General features: G+C 35.4%; 3 protein-coding genes and 1 pseudogene across 5 annotated transcripts; 1 reads left to right on the top strand and 3 right to left on the bottom strand.

Moving 5' to 3' along the window:
• Nucleotides 1-251: 251 nt before the first annotated feature.
• LOC141841149 (uncharacterized) lies at nucleotides 252-4,786 on the bottom strand. Its single transcript, XM_074729273.1, has 8 exons — nucleotides 4,729-4,786; nucleotides 3,985-4,026; nucleotides 2,389-3,247; nucleotides 1,996-2,087; nucleotides 1,826-1,916; nucleotides 1,663-1,734; nucleotides 1,363-1,473; nucleotides 252-515 (listed from the first exon to the last, which is right to left on the bottom strand). The coding sequence occupies exons 3-8, from the start codon at nucleotides 3,241-3,243 to the stop codon at nucleotides 252-254; spliced, it is 1,485 nt and encodes a 494-aa protein (XP_074585374.1). The 5' UTR covers nucleotides 3,244-3,247; nucleotides 3,985-4,026; nucleotides 4,729-4,786.
• A 2,014-nt stretch (nucleotides 4,787-6,800) lies between these two features.
• LOC141838659 (protein WRKY1-like) lies at nucleotides 6,801-9,522 on the bottom strand. 2 transcript variants are annotated; one of them, XM_074726197.1, is made up of 4 exons: nucleotides 9,436-9,522; nucleotides 7,899-8,705; nucleotides 7,691-7,816; nucleotides 6,801-7,293 (listed from the first exon to the last, which is right to left on the bottom strand). In XM_074726197.1, exons 2-4 carry the CDS (start codon nucleotides 8,654-8,656, stop codon nucleotides 7,149-7,151), a joined length of 1,029 nt encoding a protein of 342 aa, XP_074582298.1. In that variant the 5' UTR covers nucleotides 8,657-8,705; nucleotides 9,436-9,522; the 3' UTR covers nucleotides 6,801-7,148. The 2 variants fall into 2 exon arrangements, with proteins under 2 accessions (XP_074582298.1, XP_074582299.1); XM_074726198.1 differs by having other exon boundaries at nucleotides 7,899-8,816; nucleotides 9,436-9,516.
• Nucleotides 9,523-13,252: 3,730 nt separating this feature from the next.
• Nucleotides 13,253-17,105, top strand: LOC141841138 (putative ribose-5-phosphate isomerase 3, chloroplastic; annotated as a pseudogene).
• Nucleotides 17,106-17,903: 798 nt separating this feature from the next.
• Nucleotides 17,904-23,576, bottom strand: LOC141838250 (serine/threonine-protein kinase Nek2-like). Of its 2 annotated transcripts, XM_074725671.1 has the most exons (15): nucleotides 23,272-23,576; nucleotides 22,875-23,010; nucleotides 22,703-22,769; nucleotides 22,180-22,245; nucleotides 21,386-21,432; nucleotides 21,250-21,295; nucleotides 21,063-21,143; nucleotides 20,849-20,891; nucleotides 20,696-20,745; nucleotides 20,530-20,611; nucleotides 20,393-20,442; nucleotides 19,753-19,826; nucleotides 19,604-19,655; nucleotides 19,077-19,535; nucleotides 17,904-18,720 (listed from the first exon to the last, which is right to left on the bottom strand). In XM_074725671.1, the coding sequence occupies exons 2-15, from the start codon at nucleotides 22,958-22,960 to the stop codon at nucleotides 18,139-18,141; spliced, it is 1,785 nt and encodes a 594-aa protein (XP_074581772.1). In that variant the 5' UTR covers nucleotides 22,961-23,010; nucleotides 23,272-23,576; the 3' UTR covers nucleotides 17,904-18,138. The 2 variants fall into 2 exon arrangements, with proteins under 2 accessions (XP_074581772.1, XP_074581773.1); XM_074725672.1 differs by lacking the exons at nucleotides 22,703-22,769; nucleotides 22,875-23,010; nucleotides 23,272-23,576 and adding an exon at nucleotides 22,369-22,394.
• Between the last annotated feature and the right edge of the window lie 2,252 nt (nucleotides 23,577-25,828).

Genomic DNA, 25,828 nt, shown 5'->3' with positions numbered 1-25,828 from the left:
GAAATTAAGTTGAACAATGGTTCCAACTGTACTGAAATAATCTCACATAAATTACATCAATGTCTGGGAACACATAACTTTAATAATTTACAGCACCAAACACCTTCAGAAATCCTCACATCATTAAGTCTTAATCTTCATTTTTTTTAGTGAAGCCTTAATCTCCAATATCATTAAGAAACAACAAATAATAGTAATTATGTTGTTTGTAACATGAGAAATGTCACTAAATGAGGAAAGACAAGCTTTATTTATGTTTGCACAGTGACACTGTTGGTCATCTGGTTTGCTGAGCTTAGTGTGGAGAGTTTGGAGCCCTCATTTGTTTTGGTACCTTTGCCTTTAACAGCCTTAGGACTGTTTGGCAAGCTTTTGGAAGATTTCATGATAGGGTGCAAATCATGCCGATGAAGCCGTTCACATGCTCCACCACACTTTTCGCCTTGCAATGGATTGGCATCGCCGAAACTCCACCTTCGAGAGAACTTGGGCGACTTAGCGCGAGTAGGAGGCACCTTGGTTGCAAACAAAATGGCTCATCTAATAAGCTTACTCATGTAGAGAACTATCAATATTAACTACTGAAGAATGGTTTGATTTTGCTAAAAAGGATTGATTCTAGCAGTGGAAATGATCTTAATCTTGTAGTTCAAAATGCACAACTTGCATATTCTTTCTCCGCGGTTTGATCCAACAGTAAGTTTTTCACTATGATATAATTGGGCCCTTGCTTAAAGTGTAATTATTGTGGGATTATAAACCATAATTATAAAATCTAAACTAGGCCACTGGTTAGATCTAAAAGACTGGAAGATACCTCCTCTGATTCAGATTAGTTTCGCGGATCGGATGTGCAAAGAAATGATCCGACTAGCCAATTTTCGTAGAACTGTACTAACTTGGTGATATATATATTCCTTTGTGTGCTAGTAAATTGTTATTCTTTTAACATGGGTTTATGAACAATTGTGTTTTTTCATAGGTAGCCATTTTTGATGATATGCAATTATACCGATTAATCTTGGTTGGTCCGACCAATTAGCTCATCTAGTCTGGCTCCAATTTAGTTTCTATAACTATGGACAAAACCTCCATGAATAATTAAAATTCAGTAATTAGTAATGCAAGATGATGTGCAAGACAAGCACAATCTACTTGGAATTTAAACAAATAACAAATATCTATCCAGCATAAACAAACTAGAAAAGCAAATAATCGAATTCATGAACTTTGCAGGGTTCTATCAACTAGCATAGTGAAAATTCCATCATAAAAGTTAGCATTCACTACTCAGTTACTTCTTTGATTTCAACATTCTACTCAAATAGTAATAAACATCATTTACAAAGTTTTGACGAATACCTTCTTTAGTTCAGCCTTCGGTGGAGGACCTTTTGCGTAAAAGCTAGGTAAAGGGTTTGCCTTAATAATCAAGGTGTTTCTGAATTCCTTAAGAGCAGTGTCTTGCTCTTCCTAGAAAAATATAAGAGAGTTCAGAACATATGATGAATCGCGACTCCAACTGAAAACCAAAGGTAATATTAATTTAGTTTATCGCTACTTATCTAGCTTCACTAATGAACTCTTGTCTACTTAACAATCTGTGCCAGTATGGACTTCAATCATGACTAAGAATCCGATATTATAAAAAAGAAAGCATACCTTAATTTTAGCCTCAATTTGCAGTTTCTCTGCTTCCATAGCCCGGTGTTTCTGTTCTAATTTTGTGTAGTACTGAAGAAGGAAAAAAGGGCAGATACAAAAATTATGTGGATTTAAGGTTCATGATAATAATCAAGTAGCATTAGAGGGATAGAAATAGTACTTCTTTTCGCTTTTCTGCACGCTCGCTACATTTAAAGGTAGGAGCATTGCTGACAGTTGTTCTTCCTTTCAACGATCTGAAAGAAGCTGCAGTTCTATAAAATAGTTGAGGAAAACTAATATACGACTCTAAAATGATGCAGTTAGAAGTAGAAGGTAGCAGAAGGATATGAAGAAACAACAGAGCAATAATCGTCAGTGTCATGGTGATGCATTTTCTTGTCAGGTTGCAAAGCTTTCCCATGTGTAAGAGATGAATTACTCTGCATTGGTAACAAACAAGAATTCATACTTCCATGAATAAAGTAAGCAATGAAAGCAAGCACAATTAAAATTCTTTATCGATTGTCCAACATGAAAATTTTATATTTTAACGTTAAAAACCAAATACAAGGGAAAAAGTCATATTAAGAAAGCAGAAGATGGAAAACTCAAGTTTATCACATGAAAGATCATGGTACAACTTAAATTTTGTCCTGCATATATTCATATCTGGCATTCAAGATGAGTAGAAGTAAAATAAGCATTTCAAACGAGAAGAAAAAATAAGCGAGGGTTCCTTACAATGCTTGCCGAGTGTGAACTATGTGCTATCACAGGTTTGTTTACGCTTCCACTCGCTTCAGCAACAGAAGCATGATGCTTTTCAGTTGCAAGAGTGTAGGGATGAGGAACAGGGCAGTGAGTTTGTGCTTTTCCAGCATCATCCAACTTTGATGCAGCTAGCTTCTGATTTGATTTCTGAGTGGCGTGCTTATTCGCTGATCCCACCTGATCGAAACTTATATTTCTAATGTCAGGCACTTCTTGTTCTTGATGAGAAGTTTCATTATCTCTTATATCACAGAGAGCATTTTTTGACCCTGGAGTTTCAGGAAGTTGGCTAGAATCTTGATTGGAGTTACTCTCAGGTGCACAAAGAGATTTAAGTTGGCTGGAATCTTGATTGGAATTACCCTTGCGTGCACAAAGAGATTGAAGTTGGCTAGAATCTTGATTGGAGTTATTCTTGAGTGCACAATTTGATTCTGGCTTTTTATCAGTAGCCACTTCGGCAACTTGCTTACTCGGCAATTCTTGTCCTTGATTGGATTTTTCATGGTACTTTATGCCATAAGTAGCTTCATTTGACTCTAGAGTTGCAGAGGGTTGGCAAGAATTCACTTGATTAGAATTACTCTTGGGAGAACAAAGATATTCTGATTGTTTATCAGTAGTCACTGTTGTATCATCTTTAGCCACCACCTCTTGTACCAGGTGGGAATTTTCATTCCCTTTTATGCCACTAATGTCTTCTTTAAACTCTCGAATCACAGAAGGTTTGCTAGAATAAGCTACTTGATCCGAATTGCTCTTAGGAGGACGACGAGCTTCTAATTGTCCAAAAGCAGCCACCATTTTTGCAACTTCCTTACCCATTTGTCTGTAACAAAAAAAAATGATATAGATAAAGTTTTTGAACAGGATTGCGAAGAGTAGACAGAAATAGGCACATCAGTGGAGATAGCTAAGCAAGGACAATCATAACAAGATTACATTCAACTGAAAAGCAGAGCTAAAAAAATAGAAGAATATTTCCAATTGACGAAGTAATTTGTTATCCATGAAAACACCCTGTATATCATGAACCAACAAATTGCAAGGAAACTCCAAATGGAATTTAAGAACTGGTTTCAAGAAAAGTAGAAAGGAAAAAGAGCATGGATCTCAAATAAAACATTATCTTCGCACCAGTGAACATCTCCTATCAAGTTGGCCCTTTCATATTACTTCTGAATAAGCCTTTGGTTGAAAGAGAAAAAGTTATGTCCATCTTCATTTTTTAAAAAGTTTTAGTTTAGTGGACAAGTAAATTGGTGAGCATATTGGCTATCAATAGCATATATTACTTAGCAAGGCTTGAAGCACAATTACCTTAATTCATCTCAAGCACGCAAAAAGCATAAAAAAAGAAACGAACTCTAATGTAAATGAAGCATATATTTACAATCCAAAAAAAAACGGAAAAACAGCTTTACAATAAGAGATTTTGAGTATATTTTGTGCTACGGCATAGAACCACTAGTACTATAGATGTGCCATGTTGATTCTTGTTACCTCACAGAAGCCTGTGTTAAAGCAAAGTATTTTTCAGATTTGTGAAGAGAGATTTTAGCTTACCAAAATTTCCAGGAGAAGCTGATGCTGCAGCGTAAGTAATACCTAACGAGAAATAATTACAGAATAAGCTCCAGAAAGAGTTCTACAGAATTAATTTTGTGTTGTAGGTAATACAGTTTGAAGCATTCCAAAGATGCAAGGCATGATAATTTAAACAAGTCCATTCCATGCCTCTCTGAAGCATTCGTTTATGCAATTTTAATGCGTTGAACAAGCTCAAGTCGCCTCCAAGAAGATGATTTCCGAAATTCTTTGCTGTTTTTTTTTTCCGTTCACTCTCATGCCTTGGAGTAATTAGTCATCCCAAATAATCATGCAACCCATCACCGAGCCCCAAATAATCATGTAACGAACTAGTTTAAAGACCTCAATTTTTTTGATATCGACAGGAAGTAAACATCAGCGAATGAGACCCGTGCAAATACTGACGGTGATGGCAATGACGTAACGCAAACAACGGCAGATTGGAAAAAACAATAGAGGAATGATTGAGCAACACGCCATCGAAATGGAATGAAGATTAGACCATTATCTTATTTATTAAAACACTCAGAAGAAGAAGAAGGCGGCAAAGTTTCTAACGATCGTTCCCTCGAATCGCAAAATGCACCGGAAAACAAAAACATCTATTTCGACAAACTTACGAAAAGGAGGAGAAGAAGATGATCCAGATCAAAGTCAAATATCCATTTGAAAACTTACGAGAGACCGCGAAAGCTTCGATTGAAAAGATTAAGACCTAACCGAGAGACAAGCAAAGGGAGGGGAGCTTGAAGACAATGCCAATCTCGCCTCCGATTCGTCTCGCCTAGCTCGCTTCCTCCTTCGCCTCCTTCGATCCGCGACGGCCGCGACGGGCACCGCCTCCGCCCGTTCGCCTCCTCGCACAGCCTTCGGCCGGTGACGTCGTTGAGCTCTGTCACGTCATTTATAGCGCGACGCCTCAACTAACGCCGCGGTTAAGCATCGCGAAGTGGAGCCCCATTAAACCAGGACCTCGGAGCGGTGAGCTCACCCCACTCAACGGCCGGTGACCGGACCCAGTTTAATCAATCACACCAACCACCGATACCCGACTCGCACACCACACTTCTAACGTCAAGATTACCCGGCGGTCCCACATCAGAAACCAATCACTAACTTATAAATTATGCGAGTAACTGAAACAATGGCTTGAAACTACTTGTCCGTGTGCTTGCATAAATAAATAAATAACTTCATTTTCAAAAAAAATTTAAAAAAACTCTATGATTTATTTTTATAATTAATTACAATATTATATTATATTATATATTATATATTTGAATGAGCAATGGCATTTAATAAATTAATTATTTGACTTAAGCTACATAATTCTTTTCCTTATTGAAGGTTGCATCCATGTCCTTTGCTTTTGCTTTGGCCCAATTTTTTTTATTTTTTTATTTTTTATTTAAAAAAAACAAACGTGTTTGGAAGCCATGAGCTAATGTGAAAAATACTTTTAAAATTATAAATTATAAAAAAAATTATTTGTGATTAAAATTCATGAAGTCGATGTTATGATTAATTGATTGAGCGTTGAAGAGAAAAATTAAAAATATATTCAGAGACTTAATGGACATTTAGAAGTGTCCCTTTATTTAATGCCCTTATTTTAGAAAGCTTTTCTTCTGTAAGGACATCCATACAACTAGCTATAAATCACTTTCAATATGTTGCACTTAGCGCGTTGATCCAGTCTAAGATTAGGAGATGGGCTGACTCCTCGTCATGTTCCATGGTAAAGCTCTTTTGGATGTGTCAAATCAATTCCTTACGAGTCAGCTTCTATCGAGTTGGCCTCTATTGACTTCTATTGGGTTGATTGGTATCGAGTCGGCTCTATCTGGTTGACTTTATTGACATAGTACCAAGTCAACTTATATTGACATAAGACGTTGGGATTTGAGTGAAGTCCTCCGAACGATGAAGACATTGGGGTTCAAGTGTAAGTCCTCCGGATGATGAAGATTGGAAAGACTAAACAAAGAGGTTAGAAGGGAGATCAAGACATATGTTAGCAATGTCCCTCCGACACTCAAGTCAAATTTAATATGAGAGTTGAAGAAAAAATAGTAACGAAGGGAAAAACAGTAAAATTAAATCTCCTCGCGTACCTTTTAATGTTGTCACCATTACTTCATATAGGGGGATGAAGAGATGTGAGCATGTAACTGATGCATCTCTTTCCCTAATTGGCACCATTATGACCGCCAACACTTTTCTGTAACTCGTATTCTTCTGTAACTGGCGTCTATTCAATAACTATCATATCCCTTGAATTTTGATAGGTCAAGATTAATCTGGACATGACTCAAATTGACTCGAGTTAACTCGGCCAAGAGTCGACTGACTCAACCTAAGTTCAAGCATGAATCTACTAACTTGAGCCAAGTCTCATCTTGAATCGACTGGCTCTAACCCAAGTGCTACTCTAAGTCGAACAAATTGAGGACTACATTGACTAAGTCATGGAGAGGGCTATATTGACCAAGTTACAGGCCATACCACGTAGTATCATTATCTCTAGGATCGTAAAGTAGGAGAGGAATCTACGAACCACATAAAAGTTTATTGTTAGCATTGCGTCTTTAGTTTATCTTCTTGATTTCCATTGTGTGTGCCCTTAACACAAGCAATTGAACATACACAAGCATTCTCAAGTACAAGATGATGGTAAAAGCTCATAGTGTTAGAAAGTGGATGGTCCGCAAAAGATTTCAAGTGTTTCAGTTTGAGATAACAAAGTTCATGGAAATTCTTCTAACAGTGAATGAAAGCACAACATTGATCAGTTAGCATTCCAAACTCTATCTCATACCAAAAGATTATCATACATACAAAATTCACTGTTATGGATCGATGTTTTCAACAACATGAAATCCATCCACTATTTTTCGAGACTACTCGATGTGCATTTTGTCCTCACTAACTTAGTGTGATTCTTTCATTCTATAAACACAAAGTCACGATGTAAACCGATCGATAGGCTTTGGCCCTTGTTAGGAAGCGCGATGAATCAATGATGACCTTGTCTGATGGATGATATGCAACAGAGAAACTCGTATTCCATACTTGAAAAGGAAGGTCGAATGCATGATGATCAGTAGGCAGGCTTGCAAGGGGTAAAATCTTTATGGACACTACGTTTGGGTGGGCTGGCTCGGCAACTTGGCATGATTATGCTCACCTTTGTAAGTGACAATGAGCATTGAGGGATCTTCTAAGCACCTTTCGATGTGTTTTCTTGCCGGGCAACCCCTCATGCTGCTACATTTATAATACCCCCTGCAATTTTATTTTTGACAGAGTTCTTAGTTGTCAGTTCTTGCATTTTGAGCCAAAACATAGACGAGTTAAGAAATTAATGGAGAATATATAGAGTGTGTTTGATGTTTCATTAAGTGAAAACTTTCAGACTGCCAAAGTCAGTTGGTTGATCTTTCTCAAAAGATTAGCATAAAAAGCCATATCAGCGAGAAAACAATTTGCATAATTCGATCATAAGCTTGCATAAGAACACGAAAACAAATCATGTATAGAAGAATATTTTAACTTTAGTCTTTCAACTCTGATAACATACTTGGTAGGAGTAGATGGAGCGAGTTGAAGGCAACCAAAACTAATGCATCACTAAGAGAAATATGAATTCAAGATTTAAGAAAAAAGAAGAGCAAGAAAATACCTAGGATGAGGAGAGCCCTTGATTGGCTTTTGCCCATATTTTCTCCATGAATACTCGTCCGGAGGGATATCAGATGATTTATCACTGATAGCAGGTACCTTAATGGTTCTCTTCAGTCTCAATTTCCTGCAGAAATGCATCTACTGTTAAATTCAACACAGATAACTATCGAATTGATACTCGATGGAATTATCGTCTGCAGCCTCACCTCTTTTTAGAGCAATGGCATCTGCCAGTAGTAGCACATTTGCCATTTCCATCCTCTCCTCGACATAGGTACTTTCTCTTGAGAGGAGGGTGGAGGTTACCCTTGTTTGATGATGCCGGTCCACTGATTAAGCGGAATGCTGACTTGCCATCCAAGCTGACTACACTTCCATCCATACTTAGAGACGACAAGAAAGACCTGGCTGTAGACACAGACGGCGTGCAGTTCGAATTCTCAAACTTGAGGTTTATAACACTGTGGCTTCTCCTGAAGATGTCAGCCTGAAGGCTCATCTGCTGACCAAATTGAAACTTCAGGCCATTCTGCGGCTGGCATCGAACATATTCATATTGACTAGACAACGATGATGCTTGTAGCCCAAATTGATCGTCGGTAAAGCTCCTTTGCGAGATTTGCAACAGATTCTTAGGACTTGAATCCAATACTTGGTTTTTGCTCTCCAAAGCATTTCTAGGGAGGTGTTGGGGTGGGTTCAAAGCAAGGTCCATTTTGGATAGGAAATGATTGTCTGAGAACATCTTGTGACTGGAGATGGGTGGGACTTTGACAACCCTAACTTTGCCATGGCCAACACTGCCGTTGAGCAAAGACACCAACCTCTTGAATCTGGAAACAGCCTCACCTGTCTCCACCAAAAGTTCCCCAGGTGAAATTTTATCTTTAGGCTGGGAAAGAAGACCAATAACTCTGATGCAGCTTTGCACAGCAGCTCTGTTAGCTTTCTCCACTTCTTCCATCTCAAAATCACAGCATCCTAAAACCGCATCCACTTTGCCTTAGGAACATCTGAGATGCCCCATATTGCAGATTCTTAAGAAAAATGATTGTTTTTTCACTCATCGAGATGAAATATCATAAACTAGCTAAAGAGTTGTGTGAACTTCGATAACTTTAACCCTAATCAAGCAATTGCAAGCATGAGCTATCAAAATGGAACCGAGAAGCAAAATCCAACAAGAGAAAAAAGAAAGCAGAGCGAGGAAAAGAAAAGAGCAAGCAACCAGCTAAAATAAGCAACGGGATTGGACTTTGATCATGACTTGAAGCTGAAACAAGAAGATTTCGTAGATTGGATGAATACTGATAAAATAATAATAATAATAATAATAATAAAGGGAATCCAAATAGAAGCGACCATGCCTAACTATTCTATAGAAAAATGATTGTTTTTTCTCATCGAGATGAACTAAATATCATAAACTAGGTAAAGAGTTGTGTATCAAGCAATTGAAAGCACGAACTATCAAAACGGAACCGAGAAGCAAAATCCAACAAGAGAGAGGAACAAAAAAACAGAACAAGGGAAACAACAAGTTTAAAACGATCTCCGAACCACAATCAGCTAAAATAAGAAACCGGATTTGATTTTGACGATGATTTAAAGCTGAAACAAGAGGATTTCGTAGATTGGATGAAAACTGAAGTTAAAAAAATAATAATAAAAGTAAAAGAAATCCAAATAGAAGCGGCCGTGCCGAGAGCAAGGGAGGAAATGGCAGGTGAGAAGAGAACTGACCTTGGGGAAGAACACAGATTGTCGGTGGCGTGTTGGACTTGCGATTTCGTCTCCGGGACTGGAAGATGCGAAGGTGAAGCAACGACGATGAGGCCTGGGAAGCTCCTCGCCAGGAAGAACAATAAATAACACAGCTGAGAGTAGAGGGGTATTTATCATTTTAGCCCATGTACTTGTATAAATCTCTTTTTTTTTCCGAAAATGTCATTGTACCTTCAAAATTTGCGTACTTTGTAGAAGTACCCTCAAACTTTTAAGATTTGTAAAAACATCATTAAGAGTTTGTTGATGATCGTGTGAATTTTAGGGTTCTATAATTTTTTAAAATAATAATCACATAAAATTTCAATTTAAGAACCCTTTAAAATTATCATAATATTTATAAATTTTTTATATTAATATCTCATTCTATCATACAAAATTTTTCACAGAGTGAAGTTAAATTTTATGGTATTCAAATTTGTTTGATAAAATAATCAAATCGAGTCTAAAATGAACAAAATTGTTGAAATATTTATTCAAATTTGACATGATTTCTTTTTTACAATCTTCATCTTGGAACTTATTTAATTGTTTCAATTTTTTATATTTTTGAATTTATTTATTCATTTTAAAAGTATTTTTATTTATTTACTATGTTGATAAGAATTTTATTAATGAATACGATTCATAAATTTTATCAGTAAATATTATTCATGAGCAATTCACAATTTCTATTCATGAACATTAATAAATTAAATATAATTATGTTCAAATTTTATATGTATTAAATGAATATAAATAAATATTTATTAAGTCAAATATTAAATTTATTCATCAATATTTGATTCATTTACAACTCTAAAAATAACATGCATATTAACGGCTAAAGGTCAAATATTAATAATCTAAAAATTATGGGAGTAAAATGAATTTTCGGTGCAAATTACTTTTGTCCTTTTTTGCCTAAGTGCTTGGATCAGCTTCTTCACATTGCTATTGACTTTAATGGGCAAAAAATGACTTTAAGTACAAAAAATGACAAATTAATAATGACTAAAAAGGATATTGTTTTGTTTTCTTTTTATAAACAAAAAAATATTTATACTTATTTAATGATTAATTTTCTTCAAAGAAATATATAAATATATACACGTATATTTATTTATTTATATATTAAATAAAGAATATAATTGGAGGTGGTAATAAGATATTTGGATAGAATATAGATGGGCTCTATTTTTGAAAGATATGTATTCCCGGGGCATAGCTGAGTTGGTTACAACAGAGCAGAGTTGTAAAAGAGGGTAAAAATTTGAATCTCAGCGAAGCCGAGACAATAACCTCCTCCCTCGTAAAGAGAGCTAGGTAGTGGATTCCACTTTTTTTACAGAATAGATATCTAATCCTTTTCTTCTGCAAAGGTAAAATTTGTCACCCTAGCTCTCTTTATGAGGGAGGAGGGTGTTGTCTCGGCTTTGTCGAGATTTAAACCCTCATCTTTTTCTGTAACTCTGCTCTATCATAACTAATTCAGCTGCAGATATCTCTTTTGCAAAAAAAAAAAAAGTGGAATCTGCCACCTTAGCAGCCCCACACGATCGGTCCCACGACCATTTGTGAGGAGGTAAATCAAGAAACTGCAGTTGGTCACGACGCAGAAGGGTATTGCCTAGCTTCGTCAGGATTCGAACCATTGCCCTCTTCTACAATTCTACTGCGTCGTAACTAACTCAGCTATGCTCCGGGGGCTGCAGATATCTAGTCCTTACACGTATAGAGATGGAATGAAAATTGGATACTCGATAAAATTAAAGACAAGGATAACGAAGGATATAAAATCCGATTCAAACTCAACTTATTGTCATCTAAATAAATGAACGGATTTATTTGGGTCGTGAACTTTTTTTAGTTTTATTTTTTTTCATTTTTCAATTTTTGATATCAATCTATAAAATAATTTGTGCCTTATTTTTTTAAAAAAAAATCTTGAGGATTAAATTAAAGTTATCATGATAAACATACAAAGTAATTAAATAGGTAATCCTTCTAGATTCTATTAAAGCATCTTACAATTGCCACTTTAACTAATGCATTATTTTTCCACTTTTTATCCAAACAAAAAAAATGTTATTATATAGACTTATGTAGCTGTATTTCAGTGGACTCAAAATCATTTTGATATTAATTTAATGGTTATTATTTTTATTTTTATTTTGGCTAATAAAAGGTGGTTGGAATTTTTAAAACTATGGAATGACTAAAATGTCAAAAACTAGGGGCTTTTATCTTATCCCGACTCTAGTGCAAGTTTAGGGCCCACGCAAGTGCATGTAGTCCATTTATTTATTTATTTAAAAATAATTTAGATGTTTAAATTTCACTTGATTAATATAAATTTAAAATATAATTTATATATATCATTTTTAAAATATTTATTATTTATTAGATTGTAATTTTCTAACTCTTCAAATTGACTAAGTCATGAGAATAATTAGCTCAGTCCTACAAAAAAATTTTATCGATCATCAAAATAAACTTGAGAAATACTCATGTTATTAAACACTGATAGTCCACCTTTGAGATCATTTCTCATTCATGAGAGTCATGCTCCACTTGACTATTCAACTATAACTCATAATATGGTCGTTCCACCAATAAGTCCATGAACCAATGGATAATCGCACTTCGCGTTGCATTCCATGCTATAAATAGAGTATAAGCATGCTCCAATCGAGGATTGACCCATGACGCTCTAGTGATCCACCAAGTGTCTTTTAACACTGCATTGTTCTTGAGGGCTCAAACTTTGGTCTTATCACTATCCATGGAGTATATGTAATATTTTGGACAAAAGTCAAAAAGGGCTAAAAGGGACTTTAACGTTGCACTGTGCCTAGGGGCTTGAACTTTAGTCTTATCACTCTATCATATCCATGGAGCATATGTAATATTTTAGACAAAAGTCAAAAGGACGTTCTTCCAAATAGGTGCATCCTATGCTAATTTTTTTTATTAAAAAAGTACACACACCTTTATAAAATAACACAACTATCCTCTAGTATTATTCTCACTATTATCCTATCTCTCGCCTAAATCGAGTGTGTTATAACAACTACGAAACCGTAGCTGTTACATAGTTATAGTAACTACAGATTCGTAGCTCTTACAACTGAGCTACTACATAGTTGTAACAATTATAGTTTCATAGCTGCTATACAATTGTAACAACTATAGTTTCATAGTGGCTACAATATGGAAAAAAATTTTACGACTAAAATTGTTCGAAGCTTCCGAAAAGAATTTAAATGATATTTTTTGAGCCTAAAACTAGACCATTATGACTTCCACCCAATAATCAGTTGTAGATCTCTAAACAAGATTTAATTTGATATATTTACATCTTGTGGTTCAACTCGATTTAAAAGTTATGATCTCTCAAAATTTAGGATTTAACAATCATGTTATAGCAATTATGATTTCGTAGCTGCTACAACTGAAGTACCACATAGTTGTAGCAATTATGATTTCATAACTGGTACAACGTGAATATAAAACTATAACTTTGAGAGGTCATAATTTTTTACTCAGGTTGAATCACGTGACATATAATATATCAAATCAAAACTCATGAAAAGATCTACAATTGATTATTGAGTGGAATTTATAATAATTCAGTTTTATACCCAAAACATATTATTTAAATTTTTTTTAAAAAACTTTGAATAATTTTATCTTAAAAAAATTTTCATGTTATAGCAGTTATGATTTCGTAACTATTATAATTATATAGTAATTATGATTTCATAGTTATTATAACGCATTTAATCAATTTTAGATGAAAGATATAAGTAACGAGGTCTGCGTTTAACTCAATTTCCTTAAAACAGATTCGTCTCCTCCGGCGGTGCTTAGAGGTCACAACGGACGTCTGTTTCTCAGGATACAACAACAGGACCGACAAAACGCTTAAGCACAGATCGTTACCAGCGAACTGATTACACTCAAAAGCTATCTATCACCGGGGGAAGTATACGACATCTAGGATCGAGAACACCCTTTTTTTTCTCCCTCGCTATTTTTATATGTCCATATCCAAATCCTACATTACTTGGAGATTAATGGTGATTTAGTATTGTTTTTTAAATAAAAACTATTTATGTGAGGGAATTAATGCTTAATTATATTTACAAAAATTGAAAATTAGAATGGATGCTTTTTGATATATATATTTGATATATGCATGTTTTATTCTACGTACGCGATCCCCTTGCGCACCCACGCGTAGAAGATTTTTAGCATTTGTTCACAATAATATTCTAGACGTATGAAACAATAACAATTTTTTCCATATAAGTTTTACTTATGATTAAGCGATTTTTCTTTTAAAGTTTAATGATTAAACACATAGTATTAAATATAAAATAATATTTTAAAATAATAAAAAATTTAATTGCTCAAGAGAGTGTTCCGAATAAAAAGTACGGGGTAGCAACACGATGTCCCCTTGAACAGCTAATTTTTTCATTTTGAATTTTTTTTACTTGATATTATAACTCAACTCCTAAATTTTAAAAAAAAATCTTAAATAACTTAATCATAAATAAATAAATAATAATACTATTATTGTTTCAAGCGTCTAAAATACTTTTGAAAGTTTGAAATCTTCTGTGGCACACTGTGCACGCACATCAAACACGTTGAATATCAAAAAGAGGGTAAATGAACAGATAAAAAATATTGATATTTAAGTTGAAAGTTAAAATATATATGATATTAAAATTTAATTTGAAATTTAAAAATATAAATAATTTTGATTTGAATTCAATTGGAAATAAAATTAAATATTAACATTTAATTCAAAATTTAAAAATATAATTAAATTTGATTTAAATTCTATTTAAAATAAAATTACAATAGTATGATTTAAATTTAATTTTGATTTAAATTATTCAAAATTTTGAATTTATTTAAATTAAAATGATATAAAAATAAATAAAATTCAATTTGAATTTGATGACTCATGATAAATTAAATAAAATATTATAAATTTAAATTTAATTAAAAATTTATTAAATAATTCGATTCATAATTTTAAATACAAATAAAATATTTCTAGTTACTTTTGATCAATTAAATATTCTTTAATTTATTTATCGCCATAAAATCGTTACCCAGTTTCATACCCCACCAATTGTATTTAATAATTCAAATTGAAGTACCTTAGACATTCCAAATCCTTTCACCACTTGATTCCTTACCGATTCAATCCTCCGCCGCCTCGCTCCTCCTTTCGACCCCCTCCCTCCTCCACCGCCGCAGCTCCCACCCCGCCCGCCGCCGCCCTGACGCGGCGCCCGTCCGGGCGCTCTCCGCCGCGGTCGCCCTCACCCGGGACGACCTCAAGAAGATCGCGGTCGTCAAGACCGTCGAGTACGTCAGCAGCGGCATGCCCCTCGACCTCGGGACCGGCTCCACCGCCGCCTTCGTGGTCGCCGAGATCGGCTCCCTCCTCGCCTCCGGAAAGCTCAGCGACATCGTGGGAGTACCCACTTCGAAGCGCACGTATGATCAGGCCTTGGCATTGGGGATCCCGCTCTCCACCCTCGACCACCACCCCCGGATCGATCTCGCTATTGACGGCGCCGCCGATGAGGTATTCTCCAACAACAAAGATCGTTCTATTTGCCCCTTTTCCTTTTGCAAGCAAATTTCTTAGCGTATTAGGTTCTCATTTTTAACAAGATCATTGCCACTGATGCCATTGACAATAAGCAAACAGATGGGAATCCCTTTGTCTTGTTCCCTAGTAGAAAATTCAATTTTTCAGTGCGATTCTGATCAAACTTTCACTGGTTTCAGTAACATTTGATCTTTGTATCTATCATCTTAATGTTGCATTGTGAATTTGGGATGCTTTCTTTTGTTGAATATCCAACAAGTGATGAACTGAATGGGCATGAGTTGTTCTTGATCTTTGTGATGGTAAAGAGAAGTGAGTACCTGAGCTCTCTGAATCATTCCTAGCAAGAAGTTTAATTTTTACAATACCAACAATTCTTTGGGTGGGATTTGGAGTGTTGAAGAACTTCAATGACCTGTTAATTCCATCCATGGTAGTTTTCTAAATTGTGATCCAAAGCTTAGAATGTTACGATCTCATGACCCAAATTGACTGAAACATTCTATATCCTAGGCTGGATTTGAATTGTGCTAGGATCTTAGAAATTTATGATTTGTTCCTATGTTTTCTACATCATTTCCATGGTGGATCTCAATCCCAACAATCTTGACTAGATGAAATATATTACCTTTAGACTTTTTTCCAGCTATATCATGTCAAAAACTTTCACTCATGCGAGATCTTTTTACTCCAACGTAACTAGAAGAATCTTTCATTGTCATTGCTGTCTTTAGAGGTTAGCAATCAGTTAATAACTGAATTGACCGAACCGTTAAAATTGAAACCAAACAAACCGATTTTTTTGGACCTAATCGAACCCATTGAACTTTCATACAAAAATTAAACAGACTGAACCGATAAAACATCGGTTAAATCGGTCAAAAACCGAAATAACCGAATTTCAGTTAAATCGAGACTCAAGAGGGGAGGACAGTCACGAATTATGAAATTAGGGATTTTAAACTCCAAGTTCTGATTCCAGTTCGGGCATAGTCGAATTCGATTTAATCAATTTAACCGAATTTGGATTTTTAAAACTGAGACCGAACCAATTTGACCGAAATAACCGATATTTAAAAAAATGAATTAACCGAACCAAATTTTTAACTTCAGTCGGTTTGGTTGGTTAATTCGATTTAACCAACTTTTTGCTCACCCCTAACCGTCCTAGACTTTTTCCCGCCATATCATGTAGAAAGTTTTCACTCATGAGATTTATTTTGCTCTAACTAGAAGAATCATTGTCATCCGATTTATACGTTCATTTTATATATGTTACTCATTACATAAAGATGCAGTATGTTGAGAATTAAAATGCACTGCCCACATATGATATGAATAATTTTAATCATACTTAATGCCAGTTGAATGACAAAGTATACGAATTTTCATATCAATACTTTCTACAAAATGTTGATGTGTATGGTGAAAGCATATAGATCTTAAGATCTATGCTTTAATTTGGTCCTACCAAGTACCATCCAAACCTATAGATTTTTCCTCATTTTTTGTAGGAACTCGATCTTGACAACCTTATGTTTAACTGCATAAAACAAGACTAAATCTTCTATCTAAACAAACTTGAAGATGTTCGGTTATTAATCCGTATAGTGAATATTGGAATTGGAACAGATGGATCCAGATCTTAATCTTGTGAAGGGACACGGTGGGGCACTACTTTAGCGAGAAGTTTGTTGTTGTAGCCGATGATACGAAGCTTGTATCTGGATTGGGTGGAAGTTGTGCTTCTGCTGGAAGTATAACAAGATAAGGTTGCAGGAACTATTCAACGAAGAAGGGTGTGAGGCTAAGCTCAGGCTGGACAGCAATGGGAAGCCCTACGTGACTGATAATTCAAACTTTATCGTTAATTTATACTTCAAGACGCCGATTAAAGATGCAGCTGCTTCAGGAAAGGAGATCTCAGCGTTCCAAGGGGTTGTAGAGCATGGGGTTGTTCAACATGGCGACTGCCATTATAATTGCAGGGAAAGATGGGCGTGACTGACAAGGGTAGCCCCAGTAAATCCCGCCATGCGGGGTCCGGGAGAAAAAATTTACCCTGTCTTTGGCAAGAGGCTGTTTCCAGGATTTGAACCCGTGACCTCTAGGTCACATGACCACAACGGAAAGACAAAGTGAGTTGATTTGCACATTTTTCTTCTTGTATAATTAAATATACACTCAAGTCTTTGCCGACAAGCATTGTATGCTCCTCCTTCAGTTTTATAGAAATAAAGCGGTTGAGAATGTCCTTGTTAAGCGAAGATTTTTCTCTAGTTTTTGTATTGTTATGATTTGTTGATGGAAGTGTTAAGCATCTGTGAATTATTATTGATGCCACAATTCAATTGTGTATCCTTTTGAACATGTGTACTCCAAATTTATCGAAGTAAACAAACCAAAAAACAGCCAGATATTTAGAAACACACATGAAGGAAATAGTTATGAAGGATAATCATGCTGGGAATATTTGATATTTCAAATTGAACTATGTAATCTAGACCCGACCACGGTAAGGCTGCGGTTCATGGTAGGTCAACCCTTAACCTTCAATTACGAAGGATAATCATGAAATAACAATACTATGGGAATTGACATTTCAAATTGAACTCTGAAGAAATCATACAACTAAATTTTTATCCCACTAAACACATCATAAGAAATAATAATAACTAAATAAACCCCTGAGAAGCAAACTACTTTCAGAGTAATTATATATACATCATACTGATCTGTTAAGGGCTTTTTTTTATTTAACATGTAATTAAAAGTTACAAATATATATATATATATATATATTTCTGACAGAAATTAAATGCAGCAGTTTCAGAACTTTCCTAAATTCTAGTACCTGTACTTTGATGATAAATGTATCATCAAAGCAGATTGAGTAGCTAACTTAGATTTCACTTGTAACTCTCAACAGCAACTGCAAATTCAATACTGTGGCAAGAACTTTTGAGGTCTGGTGTCAATGAGTATTATGATCACCCTTCTGCTGGTTTGCTATGCAAAGATTAGGAGACCTAATGATTAGATCACTGTACAGTTTCTTTGAAACTTTTGGTCAACCATATTGCAGTTTCTCGCGGGGAGACTTTTCCAGGACCGAATGGCTTTAACAAGACCCCCAGCTCGTCAAACCTCTCCTGTTGCAACAGCTGAGCACTGAATTCCAGCAAACCCTCCAAGGCTTCGGCTCGCTGCTGGTAGGATGAGGTGTCGAACCTCCTTTGCCTTGATTCTGATGATCCCCGGCTGGACATGTCTGTGGCCATCGGATTTCGGTCTGAAGAGTGGCTCCCGTGGTCGCCTTCAGTTCGGAAGATTTGGACAGTGCATTTGTCCTTTGTGATTGATCGATCACCGTAATGCGGGGTGGCTGAAGAGCCATGAGCTGAAGAGAGTCTGCGAATAGGCAACAAAGGATCTTCATAGGAGGCTAATGGAAATTCTGCAATTCTATCTATTCGAGGGGAGTTGACTGAGACATCAGGGGATTCCAGTTGGTGAAGAATCTCTGGATTGCACTTGTGATGGCTCTCAAATGTAGCTAAAGGAAGAGACACTCTGCGAACAATGCGATGAACACTTCTATCAGGTGGAGTTCGCGATGTTATCTGTATTGGAGGCACAATTACCAGTTGTGAGTATAGCATGCAAAGAAAAAACTACAAAAAGAATGGGTAGCAAATAATTTAAGTAATTTTTCGCAAAAACTGAGCAATGGCAATTATGACTACAAAGATCCTAAATCTCAAACAGGAAAGACTTGGAAATGATATAAGATCAACAATATCTATGCCAGTGGTTTATCATTGCTTAGTCAGACAAAAGATGGCTTTTGATCTGATGTGTACTTCAATACTCCAAGTGGAGTAACCCAAACCATTTACGATCAAAACAGTAGGACAAGTTTATTTAGAAGTTCATAGTTAAAATTTTATAGTATGATCAGCGATGTTTATGGCCATACCGGTTCATGCTTTGGTCTTGTGCGAAATGTCTTTGAGGTCTCCACTGGTGCCCTAGGAGTTCTCGAAATTCTAACAGGACTGTGTTTTATGGTTTTAACCATTCTTGTGTGTTTTCCACTCATAGCTTTCTCAATGCCTATCTCACCAATTTGACTGCTGCCCACAGAAAGATTCTTTATCCTCCGATTTTGATAATTGGAAAAATCTCTAATAGTCCGAGTGGAAGTCATGGATTTCTGCTCCACAGTGTCACTAAGTTTGTAGATCATTTCATCTCCTAGAGATATCCTTTTTCCATCTTTGTAAATAGGATCAGTTTTGTCATCTTTAAATCTGATTTTGCGGTTGTGATTGAAATTAGCATGGTGGAGTTGCAGCATCGTCCGCGAAGGGCAACACTTTAGATTGACTTGAAGCACGTACGGTTGAAGGTGTGGATGCTTGAGCAGCTCTGCAGCCTGTTGATACATGAAGTAAAATTAACTAGGTTTTGATACATGAAGTAAAATTCCCTATATATACATACACTTGGTCGATGTTCGGGGCTTTTTCTTAGCATGCTTCTAATTAGTCCCCTACTGCATGCATGAACGATAAAATAGTGAAATGGCAATCCTTTTGGATCTACCAGTAAAGCAAAATGTTTCGAAGATGAGGAGAATAATGAAAGCTTACAATGCACCAGTATAGGAACTCGGTAGAGGAGCCACTATTGATTTGTTGATTTTATTTATCAAACCCTGCATATCCTGTATATGATAAAAATCCGCAAACTCTAAGAAAACAATAACGGAGATTATAATCAACTTTTACAAGTAGACATAAACGATGAATGCCATTTATATATGAGGAAAAGTTTAATCTAGACGCAGGCACTACACAATGCAGCTCCTCATTCAAGAGCTCAAATCAACAATAATAGTGAGTACTGTACAGAAACATGTATTTACAACTTTTTCTTTGAAAAATTCCATCAACTAGTTATCAGTTAAAATTTTCGGTTCTATAAATGTTCATGTTTATGCACTTACCGTCAATGAAATAGATTTCCACCCTTTCCACATTTTGTATAAGATAAACCTACTGGTGTTATTCAACCATAGCGAAAATAAAGTTTTTGACAGGAGTTTCTAGCAATGCTCTAAAGGATCGCAGCTATTTCGGTAATAGAGAATCACATTTCAAAAACAACAGTGAATGGTACGTTAAGTTAAACTTGTTTCCCTGAGGTAACCGAAAATGCAATAGCTTATGGTCAAAATAAACACTAGAGCAAAATATTTGTAGATAGACTGTAGAATCTGTTTAAACTTACAAAAGCTTTGAATGCAGGCTTGAGAGAAGTCATCTCATAGATACAGCAGCCTGAATGATGAAGTAAAATTGTGTAAAAGGTCATTAGATCAGGAAAAAAATGGAATATTTGCAGGACAAGTGAAAGGGATTATTTACCTAGAGACCAGATATCGGACTTGGAACCGTATGGTATATCAGCGAGAAGTTCTGGGCACATATAACTAGGAGTGCCAACGACCTGCAGTAGAAATCTATTACTGTCGGTGTTGAGAAACTAAATAGATCTTTTAACAAATATTCTTTAATCATCTTTAATACTCACAGAACATGCCAGATCATCTGAGGATAAAATTTTAGCGAGACCAAAATCACCTGCAACATGACTCAATTTCAGTGTTTCATGTCCTCTAAATCTCTTGAACTTGAACTAACAGATTAGTGAAAACTGTAATCAACCTTGAGAATAAGAACTTACCGAGTCGTATATTTTGATCTTTTGTCAGAAATATATTTGAACACTGAAGAGAAACAATGCAACATAATTAGCAAATATTTACTTTGGATCTATTATAAAGACTTGATCCACATTAGCAGAGAAATGTGAAAACATTTAACATAAAATGTTTGCACCTACTATATCACCGTATAAACAGGGATCAATAACCTAATACAATGACAATTTCTCGCACCTTAACATCACGATGAAGAATATGATTCTTGTGCAAGTATTCAAGAGCCATAAGGAGTTGTACCAACCACTTGCAAAGTTTCTGGTTATAAAAATTGAAAGAGATTGATGATCCACATATATATTGCCAAATGCAGAAAGTAATGATTCAGGAAAACTAGTATCTACGATGATATCAAGTAATCAACCTCCTCAGAGAAAAGAAGTCCATTCGCCTTCTTTATGGCTTCAGCCCTGTGAAACCACAGGAAAAAAGCACATCAATGAATTTACCTACATTTCGCCATTAATGAATAACTACTACAATTTCAATGCAGAACTTACATGTCACCTCCTTCACAGTAACCTATCACAATGCATACATAGCATCCCTGAACAAAGAAAGAAAGAAATTAGGAGGAAGGAAATAAAGATCCATTACAACAATGAAAGCAAGTAAATGATGTCAGGATCAAGGTAAATATGAAGATCCTCCAATGGCCAAACACTATGATAGATCACATCTATACTGAGTTGAAAAGTCAGTAAAGGAAATATGTTGGCATTCACAAGCCTCAAATATTCACTAATCAGAAGAATTCTGATGAGAACATCAAAATATTAATGTATAATCACCTATAAATAGAGTGTACTGATGATCAGTATCAGCAACAACAACAATCAAAGGGGAAAAAACAGAAAATACTGAGTATAGGACTATCTATTGACTACTGAGTCTCCATCAACCTCCTAGCCACTGCAAATTTTCAATTGGTCGGTCATACATGTTGTTTAAAAGAAATGGAGAGTTCAGTCAGAAATGCTAAGTGCACTATGACCCAACCTGATTTTACAAATGGGGTGTTGGGGCATTAAATAGATTATTTAAAGCATATTACTGCAATTAGTGTAATATAATAAGCCAGCAAAAAGAGACAAGTAGAATATAAAGCATGTCAAGAAACTTATGTTAGCTAAAAAATGTCATTTAGTTTCAGAGATTGACAGATCAAATTCAACTAAAGAGCGGATTTAGCATTTGTAATGTCATTCGATAGTTTTTAACATATAAAAGGAGAAAACACAATAGCAAATCTACTGTTAATTGATCTTCAACTGAAGTTGGAGGATTCACCAACCTTTTCAACCCACGAATCTTTGTACTCCACAATAAATGGGTTCTTCACTTTAGAAATAAGTTCCATCTGCAAAAGAGAAGGACCCAAAAAAATAATAATAATAAGCTCCAACTGCAAAAGGAAAAGGACAAAAACAGAAATGGTGAAAAAGAGAGAAGATTTAGCATCAGGTTGGTAGAAGAAACTTACGTTGCAAAGCATAACTAACAATTCAATCATTGTGATCATCTCCCTAAAAATGATTTTGTCTATAAAAACATGTTCAGAGAAGTCATTTATAAAGAAAAATTCCAATTAGTCAGGTAGATGGAAGACACGTGAGTAGCATCAAGGCAATCAAAGCCAAGTTTAGGGAGGAAAGTAGTTTTGCTCGAATGTGCTGAATGTAACCAAATGAAATGAATTCATAGCGTGGGGGAAAAAAAAAGAAGTTCCTCGGATTTCTGACCAGGAAAAGAAAGCCAAGATAAAAACAAATATATGAGCTAAGAAAATACTATAAGTGATTGATAAAGAGGTTCACCTCCAGATGGGCAGACCGCCGGGTCCTGTTGGTCTGTCGAGCTAAACGGATCTTTTTCAGAACATACCTGCAACAAATCAATGTTTTAAGAGTAAGACTGCAGAAATGAGAACCTGAGAAGAAAAGACAGGATACATCACAAGAAAATGGGGCAGAAGGATGTGTTCCTCACCGCTTGTTCTCAACCTTATGCCTCACCAGCAAAGCAGACCCAAATGCACCTTTCCCTATCTGTTCCAAAACCTCATAATTCTCCATTCTGGAATCCTCCCTCACTGTCCCAAGCTATCTCCAATCCAGATATGATTCTGCACGACCAACAACACATCAAAAACCAGGCTTTTCCATTCATCACCCACTTCCCTATTCCAGGAAGAAAAGATAGTTTAATCAAGATTAGGAAGGCTAACACAGCAAAAAGATTAATTTTTTTTTTAACAACAAGCAAAAATCAACAAATGCATTTCCTATTTCTTCGGCCTTTTCCCTCCCAACAACCAGAATACCCAGGGACCCAAATGCGCAGCAAAAAGGAGCAGAAAAAACGTGACTTTAACAAGGGGTTTTACCAATAATTAGGAAATGGCCACACCAAAACCAAGCGTGGAGATCTCGCTCCACGGCGACCTAGAACAAGCCTCGAGACGGTAGAACTCAGCCGTCGGCGCACGGATCGAGCTAGATCTCAGCCAAAAAAGTCGCATTGGAAGTCACCAGCAAAGTGATCGCCGCATACCTCCATCGCCGCACACCTCCTCCTTCCCCTTCCCATATGAAGCTGGAGTCACATTGCTGTAGACTTGCAGCAGCAGCAGCAATGATGAGGACTGATGAGAGAGCGGCAAAGGAGGAGATGATTGCGGATTTCAAAGCCTCTCTCTCTCTCTCTCTGTCTCTCTCTCTCTCTCTCCTCTGATGCCTCTTTTGCTTTTCAACACAACGCAACGCACCTCGACAGCAGAGCGGAGAGCGGAACAAGTAGTGGGAAAGGAGACGATAGTTCAGGATCGCGTTGTCAGTCCGAGACACACTCACCTCATTCCAACCAATCACACACGTCACTTTGTTGGTCCCCGCAACTACAGATGTTGTATCTTGTTCGCGGTCAATTCGTGTTACAGAGATCGCCATCTCGCATGCGGACGGGAGAACACGACACACGGAAAGTAACGGCCTATGCCGCCGCCACGAACCTCATCGACGCTGAGGGCGATTCGTATTGAGACGTGGCCGCTTTTGGTTGGTTGTGATATTACGTGCCTGTCGTGGTGTTCGCCTCGAACTGGAGGAGGAAGACTTTTTTTTTTTTTGCCTTTTCACCCAAATCGTCAACCTTGTGGGTCCCTCTGCAGGACCGTTGCTGTAGCGTATGAAAGATGAAGTGAACAATAGGGGTCCTTGTTATGGGTACAGGAAGTGTTGAAGGATCCGAGATCTAGCAGCTGTTCTGTTCTGGGTAGGAAACGGAGTTGGTGACGGTTCCCATACAAAAATGCTCATTAAACATAATTAATAAAGATATAATCAAAATTAACATAATTTTAAATATAGCGTTAGCGTGGGGATGGTTTCTTTTCAATATTTTATATCATTATATTTATTCTATATAATATCTTCATTTATATTTAAATAAATTATATTATATTTTATTATTATTAATTTAAAAAATTTATTTGATATACATATTTATCATAATTTTATATTACTTAATTAAATCATTTATTGATCGTCTAAAAATATATCAATATCATCTTAAATGTGTTTTTAAAATTTTTTCATAATATATACAATTTTAACTTTCTTTTTAATATTTTTATATATTATTTTACTCATTTTTGTATATCCGCATATCTACCTTAACATCCTCATCTCTAATTCTCATCTTCTACTCATGTACTCGAGTCATATAAACATTTAATTTCATATAACATAGCAGGTTTAACCATCATGTTGTAAAATTTTCCTTTAAAGTCGTAAGCATATTTTACGATCACGAAAAACACCTAACACACTTCTTCATTTCAATCATCCTACTTATATTTTATGTAAAATATCCCTCTCAATCCCTCTATTCTTTTACAAAAATGATCTTAAATATCTCTTAGTTACAGATATTTGTCATATTCTATCTTAATAGTTGTCTTATTATATCTAATATTATTAAACTTAAATTTTATATATTCTATCTTTACTATATTAAATATAAAATCTTTCACTTCTAACATTTTCCACTAAGATTCGAATTTAACATTTATTTCTTCACGTATCTCATTTATCAAAATAATATCATTTGCAAACAATATGCACCGCAATACCGTATCTTAGATGTGTCCGATGAGTTCATCCATGATTAGTATAAAAAAATATGGACAGAGTTAATCCTTGATGTAACCCTATTTTTATGAGAAACGTTTTGATTAATTCACCTGAAGTCTTCACTCATATTATTATATCCTCGTATATATTCTTAATTAGTTCTATAAGTTATACTAACATCTCCCTTTTTTAGAAATCTCCATTTAATTTTCATTGGAACTCTATCATAAGCTTTTTTAGATCGACGAATACAATATATAAGTTTTACTTCTGTCCTTGATACTTTTCAATTAATTGTCTAAGAAAATGCATATATTTTATTGTTGACCTTTCAAACATAAATTCAAATTAATTTAGGATTGTCGTGATCTTCTTCAGTCCTTTTTCTATTACTCTTTCACAAAGTTTCATGGTATACTCATTAGTTTAATATTCTTATATTTGTATAATTTTATACGTCTCTTTATTTTTATATAAGGAAACTAGAGTACTTACCCTCTATTAATCAAATATTTTTTTAATTTTCAATATCAAATTGAATAATTTTGTAAGTTATTCAATACCTTATTTCCTATGCACTTCTATGCCTTTATTGATTTCAACTACTTTTTATTTTGCATCTCATTTAAAACTTGTTCTACTTTTGAAGTGTAAATTCTACGATAAAAATTTAAATTTTTATATTCATTTGACCTACTTATATTGTCTAAATTAAGTTAATCACATAAACATTCATTAACAAATTGATGAAAATATCTTTTTTATCACTTTTTTATTTTTCTCATCATTTACTAGTACCCTATTGCATTC

Source organism: Curcuma longa, chromosome 11 (genome assembly GCF_044706935.1).
Source record: "Curcuma longa cultivar G26 ecotype Majalengka, Jawa Barat chromosome 11, ITB_CL_G26_1.1, whole genome shotgun sequence".
In the NCBI taxonomy this organism is placed as follows: domain Eukaryota; kingdom Viridiplantae; phylum Streptophyta; class Magnoliopsida; order Zingiberales; family Zingiberaceae; genus Curcuma; species Curcuma longa.
This window is presented reverse-complemented; position numbering and strand designations above follow the sequence as displayed.

Coding starts and splice junctions, on each gene's coding strand:
- LOC141838659 (XM_074726197.1), bottom strand. CDS start 8,656: ATGGAAGAAGTGGAGAAAGCTAACAGAGCTGCTGTGCAAAGCTGCATC. Junction 7,817..7,898: donor TGCCATTGCTCTAAAAAGAG/GTGAGGCTGCAG, acceptor GCATTTCTGCAG/GAAATTGAGACTGAAGAGAA. Junction 7,294..7,690: donor AAGGGCTCTCCTCATCCTAG/GTATTTTCTTGC, acceptor ATAAAATTGCAG/GGGGTATTATAAATGTAGCA.
- LOC141841149 (XM_074729273.1), bottom strand. CDS start 3,243: ATGGGTAAGGAAGTTGCAAAAATGGTGGCTGCTTTTGGACAATTAGAA. Junction 1,735..1,825: donor GTGCAGAAAAGCGAAAAGAA/GTACTATTTCTA, acceptor TTCCTTCTTCAG/TACTACACAAAATTAGAACA. Junction 516..1,362: donor CGAAGGCTGAACTAAAGAAG/GTATTCGTCAAA, acceptor TTTGCAACCAAG/GTGCCTCCTACTCGCGCTAA.
- LOC141838250 (XM_074725671.1), bottom strand. CDS start 22,960: ATGGAGAATTATGAGGTTTTGGAACAGATAGGGAAAGGTGCATTTGGG. Junction 20,443..20,529: donor GTCCGATATCTGGTCTCTAG/GTAAATAATCCC, acceptor TTCATCATTCAG/GCTGCTGTATCTATGAGATG. Junction 19,536..19,603: donor GCCCCGAACATCGACCAAGT/GTATGTATATAT, acceptor ATGTATCAACAG/GCTGCAGAGCTGCTCAAGCA.